General features: G+C 41.5%; 2 protein-coding genes across 6 annotated transcripts in view; both read right to left on the bottom strand.

The window, feature by feature from the left end:
• gk5 (glycerol kinase 5) overlaps positions 1–1,887 on the bottom strand; it is a 14,171-nt gene extending 12,284 nt beyond the window's left edge. The window contains exons 1-5 of one of the 3 annotated variants that reach the window (XM_060867000.1): positions 1,729–1,887; positions 1,541–1,596; positions 358–1,375; positions 169–262; positions 1–28 (exon numbers count right to left, since the gene is read on the bottom strand). The exon at positions 1–28 is cut by the window's left edge and continues 48 nt beyond it. In XM_060867000.1, the coding sequence (XP_060722983.1) occupies positions 1–28; positions 169–262; positions 358–486 (251 nt within the window). In that variant the 5' untranslated portion in view covers positions 487–1,375; positions 1,541–1,596; positions 1,729–1,887. The remainder of the gene's footprint in view (positions 29–168; positions 263–357; positions 1,376–1,540; positions 1,597–1,728) is intronic. The other 2 variants (XM_060867001.1, XM_060866999.1) reach the window with 2 other exon arrangements.
• Positions 1,888–2,385: 498 nt separating this feature from the next.
• Positions 2,386–12,500, bottom strand: part of xrn1 (5'-3' exoribonuclease 1) — an 18,711-nt gene continuing 8,596 nt past the window's right edge. For 2 of the 3 annotated variants that reach the window (XM_060866996.1, XM_060866997.1), the window contains exons 17-40: positions 12,011–12,128; positions 11,741–11,836; positions 11,546–11,649; positions 11,271–11,399; positions 10,776–10,938; positions 10,298–10,411; positions 10,105–10,203; positions 9,778–9,893; positions 9,341–9,577; positions 8,992–9,127; positions 8,480–8,536; positions 8,235–8,367; positions 7,785–7,854; positions 7,465–7,666; positions 7,213–7,299; positions 7,030–7,125; positions 6,858–6,935; positions 6,483–6,614; positions 6,187–6,337; positions 5,946–6,079; positions 5,734–5,847; positions 5,328–5,418; positions 4,556–4,713; positions 2,386–3,948 (exon numbers count right to left, since the gene is read on the bottom strand). In XM_060866996.1, coding sequence (XP_060722979.1) covers positions 3,682–3,948; positions 4,556–4,713; positions 5,328–5,418; positions 5,734–5,847; positions 5,946–6,079; positions 6,187–6,337; positions 6,483–6,614; positions 6,858–6,935; positions 7,030–7,125; positions 7,213–7,299; positions 7,465–7,666; positions 7,785–7,854; positions 8,235–8,367; positions 8,480–8,536; positions 8,992–9,127; positions 9,341–9,577; positions 9,778–9,893; positions 10,105–10,203; positions 10,298–10,411; positions 10,776–10,938; positions 11,271–11,399; positions 11,546–11,649; positions 11,741–11,836; positions 12,011–12,128 — 3,082 coding nt within the window. In that variant the 3' untranslated portion in view covers positions 2,386–3,681. The remainder of the gene's footprint in view (positions 3,949–4,555; positions 4,714–5,327; positions 5,419–5,733; positions 5,848–5,945; positions 6,080–6,186; positions 6,338–6,482; positions 6,615–6,857; positions 6,936–7,029; positions 7,126–7,212; positions 7,300–7,464; positions 7,667–7,784; positions 7,855–8,234; positions 8,368–8,479; positions 8,537–8,991; positions 9,128–9,340; positions 9,578–9,777; positions 9,894–10,104; positions 10,204–10,297; positions 10,412–10,775; positions 10,939–11,270; positions 11,400–11,545; positions 11,650–11,740; positions 11,837–12,010; positions 12,129–12,500) is intronic. The other variant, XM_060866998.1, reaches the window with a different exon arrangement.

Below are 12,500 nucleotides of genomic sequence, written 5' to 3'. Positions count from 1 at the left end.
TCCATCTGACTCATCTGTAAACCAGAGTCTGTAACACACACACACACACACACGCACACACACTTCATTTTTATCAAGATTAACATTCCTTAGGCTCAATCCCCCCCCCCCCCCAACCCACCCACCCACACCCACCCCAGTGTGTTATGGCTTGTGCAGAGTTCTGACCTTGTACCGCTCCTTTCACCACACTGATAAAGTTCTGCCACAGATCCTCCGGGTCCATCTCCACCCACCCATGCTCTGGGTACTGCAGAGGTACCTGGGACAAGTGTTAGTGCTGGACTCAGGGGAGTAATAATTATAAGAACAGAACACAGTGTTAATGTGCAGATCAGGTGACTCAGGTGTGTTTACCTTTCGGCTGCAGGATCCCCGGATGTTAGTGTGTTTATCATAAACATGGCACCTCACAGAGGTCGTGCCTACATCTACAGAGAGAATAAAGCTCTCTCTCTTCGTCCAACCGTTTCTCAGAGTTCCCATAACACACTCTCTCTCTCACACACACACACACACTTTCTCTCTCACACACACACTCTCTCACACACACACACTGTCTCTCACACTCACACACACACTCTCACACACACTGTCTCTCTCACACACACACACACACACACACACACACACACACTGTCTCTCTCACACACACACACTGTCTCTCTCACACACACACAGTCTCTCTCTCACACACACACACACACTCTCTCTCACACACTCAGTCTCTCACACTCACACTCTCACACACACTGTCTCTCTCACACACACACACTGTCTCTCTCACACACACACACACACACTGTCTCTCTCACACACACACACACTGTCTCTCTCTCACACACACACACACACACTGTCTCTCTCACACACACACACACACAGTCTCTCTCTCACACACACACACACACTCTCTCTCTCACACACACACACACACTCTCTCTCTCACACACACACACACACACACACACACACACACACACACACACACACTGTCTCTCTCACACACACACACACAGTCTCTCTCTCACACACACACACACACACTCTCTCTCTCTCTCTCTCTCTCTCACACACACACACACACACTCACAGAATCGAGAAGCAGAACTTAAATCTCATGGCTCCGATATAACGCCAGATAAATTGCAATGTTGTCAGAGTTGATCTTCTTCTGTCTCTCACACTTCTGCACTTCTAGACTTTTACTCCACACACAAAACATCAGGATCCTCCGGAAGCTGATTGGTTGGGATCTGGGCGCACGCGGATAACAGTCACTAGAAGCTGATTGGTTGAGATCTGGGCGCACGCGGATAACAGTCACTAGAAGCTGATTGGTTGAGATCTGGGCGCGGGGCTCGTGTGCTGGAACCTACATAAGTAGTTTTATATTTAAATGTACAATTAGTTTCGAGTCATAAATCACATCTTATCTTTAATCTTATCTTTAATCTTATCTTTAATCTTATCTTTAATCTTATCTTTAATCTTATCTTTAATCTTATCTCATTAATCTTTAATATTTAATCATCGTTACCTCTTAAAGAAAACGGGATATTCCATCACACTCAGGCACGTTCATAGTTTCTGTTCCTGGTGTAAAAGCACAATATTATATTATTATTTATCGAGACACTTAAATGAACAAACAACAAAAAAGGAAGTAAATCAGAAACAAAACTCGGCCGTTTAAACCGAACACAATCCCGCGCATGCGCACTTCACCTGACAACTTTCTCCTCAGCTGACACACAGTGTGCGCGCGCAGCGTCTTGGTCACAAAACAGCTCAAATCAGAGGATTAATCTTGTTTTGGTCAAAATGTGGCGCATGGAAACGTTTTTATTATTAAACCGCCGTCTTACTAAAAACTGACAAAAAAACACAACCAAAAGCAGCACAAATGTGACGTCACACATCAGCCGATGACTGGGTGTGTTAATCTCTTAAAGTGACAGTACACCATTTCAGGTCCAGTAGTTTAGACTGATGTTAAACAAACAAACAAACAAACAAATAAAGTGTTGTACATAAAAACACTTAAATAATTATAATTCAATAAAAAAATTCTATGCTCATTAAGGCTTAAATATTATGTACACATTCATTCACTGTGTTTGGCAGATGATTATTTATTTAACACAACTGAAAGTTAAGGGCCTTGTTCAGGGGCCCAACATGTTAATTACTGAGCTATTAACCTCCGAACACTAGCTGACATTTCATTATTTAAACCCGGCAGGTCCTCAGTTACTGATCCTCACTGAGCAGATTTTATTTGTTTGTAAGTTTAAAAAAAAACCCAACAGTGTAGTTGTAGCTTCATGTTGTACACACAATACATAAAAAGAATGAGAATAAGAATGAGAGTGAGAATGAGAATTCTCATAACAAAAGTTTATTAAAGATCTATGTACAGAACGTCCCAAACCGGGAGCCACAGTTTAATTGTTCTGTTCGAGTTCATTTGAAAATAACACTTCGCACGGATACACGTAGCTCCCAGTCCACGTTAAAACCTGATGGATGTGGTGTTGGTGTGGCGGATCAACAAAAAATAAATCCTACTGCGTACAGAGCTGCTGGAAAGAGATACCGGTTTTCATTTATTTTTAAAATAAAAAAAAAGGGAGAAAATTAAAATCCCAAACGTTAATTTTAAAACCCAAACTGAAGCCCACGTTCTCTTTTACATAAAGAAAATAAATTAGGTTTCTGACCAAGCTGTGAAATAAATCCTGTACAGATTTAACTGTCTACCCATTTAGTTCTGATTTTGTGCTAAAGTGGTCATATGTTTTTGTAAACTGTTGAATTTGCATCCGCTTCATTCTCTCACAGCCAGGGAGGGAAAACGAAAACGTCTAACATGTGCCATATGAAATGAACGGGACAGAGAGAACTCTAAAACGTGAACGCTGAGAGTGATTAAAGTAAAAAAAAAAAATAGTTTTAAGTCTGTTGTCACACTGGATGTATTTTTTCTTTTTTACTGAAGAAATGCTGACTGATAAGAGGACAAGCAGCTTGAATAATACAGAAATATTATATTGGCAATCTTTTTTTTTTTTTAAATCTTAAATCTCCTCTTATTCGCTAACAACTTTTAAGTCCTCCATATTTGTTTTTCTCAAACATGACACTCCAGACAATCTCTCTTCGAATGTCCTCATTTGTACACAGTCCAGCTTCCCTCCCCTCACTGCGAAAACATCTACACCGACGTCGGAGCTACGGGTTTGGACTTTCAGGAACGCAGTCTGATTGTCTGTAACTGCGGGACTGTAGCTGTACGTGTAGGGATCGTGGATTTAAAAACAAATCAAATGGGAATAACCAAACTTGATTTTAAGTGCACCGCAATTACAAAAATAACTACAAATAATCAAGGAATATTAAAATATTCCTTAAAATATTAAAAAAGCTGGATAAATCAGAATAAAAGTTTCAATTCGAAGTCAGACGAGAGAGAAAGTTGAGAAAATCATTGTGCTGCCGATATTAAAGTGGGTTAAAGAAGTATTCCCTCTCCACTGGAAAAACATGATGTAACACACGATTAGATCAAGTTCTTCGCCGTCTTCCCACGATGCTGAATAATTAGATTTAAAAAACATCGACCATAAAACCAGAAAAAAAAAAATTTGGTTGGAGTAAGGGGCAGAGTTCCATCGCAGCTCAGTCCGTCACTTTGGCGGCATCGAAATTCACAGCCAGCTTCCTGTGTTTGCGTTTGGAGGCGGAGCCTGGGGCGTGTGCGGGTTTGGAGTGTTGTTTCGGTGGGCTTTCGAATTCCTGCGTGCTGATTGGTGGAGGGGTTTTGTTGGCATAGGGGGTTGATTTGGCTGCAGAGCGAAAGGTTTCTGTGTTTTCGGATCGAGCGGCGCTCCCAAAGTCCGGTCTCGCTTCTTGGTTCTTTCGACCGGAAACTCGTTTCTTAGTCACCTAACGTAAAAAAGTACAAGTATAGATTAGCCGATATCTGATAAAATGATCAAATCTGCTTAAAATGTTTAGATTTTTTTTTAGCTAACAGCACTTATTTATTATGTTGAATAACTTTATTCAATTCAATTATTGATCTGTTTCTCTAAGCTGAAGCGAACAAGGCAGGCGGTGATACGAGAAACACCTTATAGGTAAAAGAGAAGCGTCACATTACAACCTTGCTGAGGTCATCAATAAAGTTACCATCCTGAAGCTGATTATTTTCCTTTTACACCACAGCAACTTGCCATTTTATTTCTTACAGAATACATGTGACTATAAATGTATAAAACCTGTCAATGTTGTGGAACATTAATAGAAAAAAAATCAGCTCCTGTTCTCACTTTACACACGTTACAAAGCACTGACACAGGAGACAACTTCCATAGAGGTTTAGCACATTTCTCCTTACAGAGAACATCATGTCATTGTGTAGGAGTCGTTGCTACAAAAACAATAAAGTATTACAGCAAGCACCTTCTGACCAATCAGAATGCACTCAGCATCTCAGCAGCCTTGTAGTGTAAAAGTGTGTGTTTTTCACGTGGAAGTGTTTGATTCTTGCCTGTAGTGGGATGAACTGGTTGTGAGATCCGACCGGGGCTGGGGGCGGAGGCGCTCGGGTTCTGGGGAACGTCCCGCCGAAAAACGGCTGCCCCTGTGGGGGCAACTGAATCCCCCATGGCAGAGGAGCATAACCTTGAGTAGGCATCAAAAGACCACCTGCAAAAAACAAGCGCTCAGGTGAGGCGACTAATCAGCAAGACACGTGAATGCTGACATGACGTTTCATGCAATATTACAACAGCAACAACACGATGTGTAAAGATATTAATGTAAGTTTATACACCTTTTGGAAACAACAAAAGGCAGAGAAATGTCATTTATATCCACAAGATGTCGTGTTGAGTTTTACAGATGTTCAGTGTACATTAATGTGTCATCATTCATCTCTTTGAAGGCTGGAAACATAACAGGTTCGTGTACTGTTTGTGTTGTAGAGATTAATCACGTGTCTGTTCTTCTCTATACATTTATTTATGCTTAATTTAACTAGAATAATCACATTCAGACACAAATCTCTTTCATCAGAGAGTCTGTGTGGCACGACGGCCGTGACAAACACGACCTAACGCCAAACACAGCACTGAGAAACAGATCATACTCGATTCTATTGACGTCCAATTTGTTTTAGATCAAAAAGAAAAGGCTAAAAACTTTTACACAAAGATAACTCTGTTAGATTCAGAGTAAATAATGGAATTCTGAAAAGCAGTTAGAGGATAAAAGGATAAGGAATGTGATGCAGTAGAAACGTGACACTCCTGATCGCTCACCTGCAGGCTGGAGGTGAGGAGCGATCGGCCGCATGGGCTGCATCCCGGGGAACAGAGGAGGAGGAGCGAGAGGAAACGAAGCAACAGAGTTCTACAACAGAGCAGGACAACATCACGCTTTTATATACACATCTGTGTGTGTGTGTGAGTGTGTGTGTGTGTGAGAGTGTGTGTGTGTGAGAGACTCTACATCAGGTGTTATGCCCTAAATAAACAGCAAGTCTGTGTAACATAACTGAGGAAGTGGGTGTGGTCACACAGTGAAATCAAAAAAGGGAGAAAGGAACAAGAAAAGACAGAAAGACAAGAAAAAAATATGTGTGTGTGTGTGTGTGTTTGTGTGTGTGTGTGTGTGTGTGTGAGAGAGAGAGAGCGAGAGAGAGAGAGAGCGAGAGAGAGACATTACCAGGCGCTGCAGAGTGAACAATGCTGCCTTCTCTTTGGCTTCAGTTTCAGACTGACACTGAGGACCATGAAGCAGGAGACCATTAGACAGTTTCACCTGACACACCATCAGACCCTGAGAAACACACACACACACACAGTGTGAGTGAGTGAGTGAGTGAGTGAGTGAGTGAGTGAGTGAGTGAGAGAGAGAGAGAGAGAGAGCACACTGACCTGTCTGTTGCGCAGGAAGGTGAACTCAGGCGGCCCCATGTTCAGCCCTACACACACTCGGCTCAGCTCAGCTGCCACACAGGGCAGGAGAGGAGGAGCAGGAGCTTCACCTGGAGTTGAGTTCATCCTCGCTGCTGGAAGGTGAACATCAGCAACAAAGTTAACATCCAGATCCCTGAACAACACCTGTGAGATTTATACCTTTTATTTTTAAGGTCCTAAAGCTGTGCTAAAAATCTACCCAGTTTTTTTGAGCAGCGTCTCCTGTTCTGCTGCTGAGCTCCAGGATTGGACGAAATCTCTGATGTGTTCAGAGGGGAGGAGTCTGGGGCGGGGCATGCAGATGCTGAACTGTCAATCTTCAACATCTCCTTCAGCATCATGGTTCCCATCTGCTCAGGGAACACACACACACACACACGCATGCACACAAACACACACAAACACACACACAAAAAATGATTAGTCGCTAATGACGTGCTGCAATCTAACAACTCTGAAGTATCATTATGAATTTAATTGCTTTAATGAATTCACCATGGCAAATGATTGAGGAGACAGCGGCTTCTCCACCTCATCCTCACGATCCTTAACTGGAGAATTTACCGGACCTACGGCTTCCCTGGAAACTTTTAGATTGGCTATAAGCTCCTGAAACTCTGGAGAGACCTGCAAATGTTCAGAAAATCACATGCTGAACTGGTGTGTGTGTGATACAGACGCAGGTTTTTACTCTTCTGCACAATCATCTGCTGTTTAACGTCTGAGTCTCACTAAAGTCAGAGACGTAACCGGGTCTGATGCTGCAGCTTCCGTCCTGAACACCACAACACACTCTGTACTACACACACATCTGTATGCACAAACACTGAAGTGTGACAGACACACTGTAGTGTCTAGATGAATAAATACCTTGCTGGAGGTCTTCTGTAGAGAAACTGTATTTAAGTCTTCACTCCTCTTCAGTAACCTGATACTGGCACCTTGACCCTGGGGAAAAGACCAGGATTTATTATTCTGTACTTTGTGTAATCAGATCCTAAAGATAACGAGGTTATAACACACACACCACACACACACTTACATGATTTTGCCAGTGTGTTGGTGGTTTCTGAGGCAGAGCTGCAGATTGAAGAGACTGCCACACGTTACTGAACTCCTCCTCCTTATTCGCTGAGCCCTAACACAAACACACTCCTTTAAATCTTCACATACACACACACACACACACACACACCCACTAACACTTACAGTTTAAACTCTATACCTTGTTTTGTGTTTTTTGGTTCAGGCCTTTCTGAAGAGAGTTTCTGTTTCCCTGAGTGTCGGATCTGAGACCCTGCCTGTTGTTCTGCTGTTCAAATAAAACACACACACACACACACACACACACACACACACACACACACACAAAGAGCAATCTGAATAAGAAATGTGTGATTTATTACTTGTGTTTCTTTGTATCTTAGAGGATGGGGACACAAAGTTATTCTGAACTGTGTGTGTGTGTGTGTGTCACCTGTGTAAGTTTAAACGGTGAGCGTGGCGAGTGGTTCAGGCCGTCCAGCTGGTGTTTGTGAGTTTGTGTGTGTAGTGAGGAGGAGGAGGGCTGTGGTTTGACAATGGCAGTGAGTTTGTGAGGGTTTTGCTCCTGACGGTTTCCGTGGCTCAGATTGATTAAGGCACATGGAGGAAGTCTGTAACCTCTACCTGGAGAACATCTACACACACACACACACACACACGGATTGAAACAAAGCAATAACTTTATTATAAGAGGTGTTATAGTGTGTGGGTGTGTGTGTGTGTGGGGTGTGTGCATGTGTGTGTGTGTGTTACCTGAGGGTGAGTCCTCCAGCAAACTCCTCATCAAACAGAACCTCATACAGAACTTCAGCCTCTCGTTCAGCTGATCGAGGACAGAAAACACCTCGTCACACACTAACATAATAATATAAATTACATCCTGTCTGTAAATGGAGTTACGTCTGTAATTAATGCCTGTATTTAAACAGCTGTATAGAAAGAAAATAAGCAATACATGTTGATACAGACCCTGATGACATCACCAGAGCGAGGCCATGTGACGAAAAAAATCATAGCATGATATTTCATGACATTCAACATAATATACACACATCCTAATAAACTACCAGGAAAACATTCACCTACAATATCTAAGTAAGGTGAGATCATGATGTCTGTATTACATCATCATATCGCAGCCCTGGACATCAGCAGTAAACCTGTGTGAATTGTAGGTCTATAAAGCCATTAAAGTGCCAATACCTCCTTTGATGCCGATGATGGTTCCTCTGAGGCCGAGAGGAACAGAGAAATTCTCCCTGACATTAATGACACGGTCAAAAAGGTGATACTCAGCATCGGGGTCAGGAACTACACCGTGCTGCTGCTCTAAAGGCTGATAGACAGACACACACACACACACACACACTTAACATTAGCACACTGAACTGGATCATTTTCCTGTGTGAAGTGTGTAATTAATTTGCAATGTTTATAGTTTTTCTCACCTGGAACAGCAGGTGAGGTTTCACAGTGACACACACTTTTTTGTTGCTCTTCTTTGCCTGTGATAAAAAAAAAACAAACAAACAAACAAATAAATAAATAAAATCACTCAATAATTCTAATTAAATTCATAAACCTGAGCTTAAATATGGACAATTATACAATTCTAATATTGTCTAACAAAACTCTATATGACTACTTTAACCAAACGTTATTATTATTATATAAGTATATTGTATATTATTCTTAAACCTAATCTTCCTTTAGGACACAAACAAACAGTCACCTCGAATAAACCTCTAAAGTAATTTATTCAAATATTTTTAATCATCCTGCGTTCACATATTTAAATATCTTAAAATGTGCTGTTTGTTTGGGGGAAAGAAATACAAGCTTTACCATGACAGCATACAGGTTACGGTGGGATATGAAACACAACTCTGTGTGTGTGTGTGTGTGTGTGTGTGTGTGTGTGTGTGTGTGTATGTGTGTATGCGCGTGCGCTCATGGTCACCTTAGCTTTCTCCAGCTCTTCCTCAATCTTCCCCACAATGCCTACATCCAGAATCTGGAGGTCACATGATGCTCGGGAGGAGGAGCTAACGGGATGTGTCTTCAGCCAGGCAGTGATTTCCTGAACCTTTTCAGCTCTGAGAGAGAGAGAGAGAGAGAGAGAGAGAGAGAAAGAACAAACTATTACAGCATTGTTGTTCTTATAATGATCAATTTCCTCTTGTGTTATCAGCGTTAAATGAGAGCCACAATCTAACATCCACTTCACTCATGAACGTTGACAAGAACCACAACAGAGTGGTGTTTTGTGTGTGTGTGTGTGTGTGTGTGTGAGAGAGACAGAGACTTACCCATTCTCATCGTCTCCTGGCCAGATATCATCCTCGTAAAATAAATCATCATGGCTGTTCCTGGACACATAATCGAACACCTCGGAGAAGCGCTCCAGATACTCAGCTAACAGCTCCTCTACAGCAGCCGAGTACAGCCACTCCTTCTCTGTTCTCTTGGTGTAACCAGGAACCTCCTCATTCTTCTTATTAAACTTCAGATTCAGACCCACGTTGGCTCTCTGCTCGCCATGAGGACTGAGCAGGACACACACACACGCACACACACGCACACAATGAATAAATAAAACATCAAAAAGAAACAAACATTTTAACAGAAAAAATCTGTTATAGGAGTTTGATAAATCCTGTTTTTGACCGCTATATGTTTCCATATTTAAACAAATAAGTAATAAAAAATAGTGGCAACTTCGAACACTGATACGAGCTGCACTGACTTCCTCTTTGATCCTCTGCCGATGAAGATGCTCCCAGAGAACCTGGAGACGAGGTAGCTGGTGATGCCGAGGCGCGAGGCCAGGACGTAGCCGGGACTGTACTTTATCGAGTATTTCTGAGTAAACAGTACAGAATGAGAGAACAGGGTTTAGTGTTTATTACAAGAACAGTCATTATTATATACTAAAACAGAATTTTACACAAATAAACAAAAAAATAAAATAATGGATTAAAATAAATGAAGGCTTTTAGATGAGGATGAAAAACTGTAATTAAAATATCGAGCTATTAAAGTATTTTATACGTATATTTTATAATAGACTGACATGCTGGTTCTGAATTAAGGCATCAAGGTGAGGTTCACACGGCACAGTAAAGACCACCCGCACACGTCCCTCGCTGATGACATCACTAGAATCTTGCACCTGAAGCAAAAAACAAACAAACAAATAAATAAACAATTGTGATTAGAGCTTTATGTTTTAACCGGAGTAAATGTATGACATGAGGAACTCTCACCTCTCCCATCGAGCCATAATACACGTTTCCCACCATGAAGACAGTGGTGGAGACGGGGAAAAGTTCCTCCAGCGTTTTAAACCGAGACAAGGACGAATCGAAAGCCTTGATGTCCTGAATAAGAGCAAACAGAACATCATTACTCAGACTTTATTAAGTGAAGAATAAACCTGTATTTATGGACCTCCTTTAAGGGATAAAATGAAGCAAATCTTTTTTGGTTTTGTTATTATTTTTATATTTGATTTATATGATGATTATCATGATGTTAACCTTAACACTGATTTATAGGCACGACTGCATTCATACAGTATAAAGATATCATAGTGAATTACATACATTATTGTAGCAAGGTCAAATCTTACATTCCTTATGTGTGTGTGTGTGTGTGTGTGTGTGTGTGTGTGTGTGCGCGTGTGTGTATACACAATCAGAATTTTAGGCTGATGTAAATGTGCTGTTGCTCATTTAAAGGTACCTTCACGATGGTTTGGTAAGCGAAGGGCAGGATCTGTTTGGCCCACTGTTTCTCCAGATGGACCTGAGCGTCCGGGGAGATCACGTACTTCCTGCCCGTGAGGAGCTGAGCGTAGAGCAGCACCGACGTTTCTTTTATCACCACACCTTTACGCTTACTGTGGCTGATTAGGGTACAGGAGCATGAAGGGGTCACGACACAAGACAAACCTTTCATTTATTTATGAACAAATATTTAACAGTAATATATAGTAATAAATATTAATAATAAACTCCTCAGTCCTGAAGATATAGGAAACCTTATGGCTTACGACGGAGAAATAACGGCCGTATAATTTATTTTAATTCGTTTATGTGGAGCGTTTGCTGTGAAGGAGCTGTTGCTATAGTAACAATAACAGATCAAAACGCTTTTAATTTAAACCTGTGATTTGCAGCCTGATCTACTGTCAGTTCTGCTGTCACAAAACTGAGGGTGAAATGTGGAGGCTCTTACTGCTCTGTGATGCCCTGCACATCTTTAACCCAATCCTTCTGCTCTTTATCGCTCAGATACACCACTTTAACGGGAGGAGGCGTGTCCTCAAACAGCTTCTGTGCTCCTGTCGCCTCATCAAGGAAAAACCTGAGAAACAGAAATATTATTAACGTTCCACAAAAACTATTGCTGAGAAAATTGTGTTAAATAAATAAACATTAGTTTAAAGCTTAATCATTCACTTGGCCCATAGAGATGAAATTACCCCACCATTGTTCAGGTGAAAGTCTTACTTTGCCTCTCCATCTGACACGGCGACCACACGCGCCTCCTCCAGGTGAGGCCAGTTCACAAACACACTCTTCCCCAACACCAGGTCTGCCACATCCTCCAGAACCTAAACACACACATGATAAAATAGTACACACTAGGATTATATCTTTATATCGAGGAAAAAATAAATTAATTTTTAAAAAAATCATGCTCACTGGCTCCCCCTGCTGACTAGATAAAATCTCCAATATCATGTTTTCTCCTCGGCTGCTCTGCTGGAACACGACCACACCGCTCTTCTTCTTATAGAACTGAAAACACAACCAGGAAGTTAGTCTTATTGACGATCGGACTAGTTTAATATTAATGTGTTAATTATAACATTAAGCGTTAACAATAACCATATAATTAATCTTAGAAATGACAAATAACATTAAAATTGTAATACCTGTAATAAACTCAATTTAAAACTCAATGATATTTACTTTATGTTGGATGTGTTGCAAGGTGGGAAAGCCGCAGAAATACAGCGTGCTCCGGTCGATTCTGCGTATGACTGTGTGTAGAGGCACTCGCCAGGCATCCATGGGCACCAGCGTGCACCTACACACACACACACACACACACACACACACACACAAAGAGATTTTGTGTAATTTTTTTTTCCATCAATCTGTAAATATTAGATTTGTTATCCTACTTTTCCCGTTAGGGGTCACTACAGTAAATCATCAGTTCCCACCTAACTCTATCCTCATCATCCTCGACTCTCACACCAGTTACCTTCATGTCCTCATTTAACACACCCATATATCTCCTCTTTGTCCTTCCTCTTGACCTCTGACCTGCGGCTCCATCTCCAACATCCTTCTACCAATATAACCATCTGTCCCTCTGATGTGCTCCTTCCTAATCCTGTCCATCCTCGTCACTCCTAAAGAGAACCTCAACATCCTCATCTCTGCTACCTCCATC

This window comes from Tachysurus vachellii, chromosome 1, assembly GCF_030014155.1.
Source record: "Tachysurus vachellii isolate PV-2020 chromosome 1, HZAU_Pvac_v1, whole genome shotgun sequence".
In the NCBI taxonomy this organism is placed as follows: Eukaryota; Metazoa; Chordata; class Actinopteri; order Siluriformes; family Bagridae; genus Tachysurus; species Tachysurus vachellii.
This window is presented reverse-complemented; position numbering and strand designations above follow the sequence as displayed.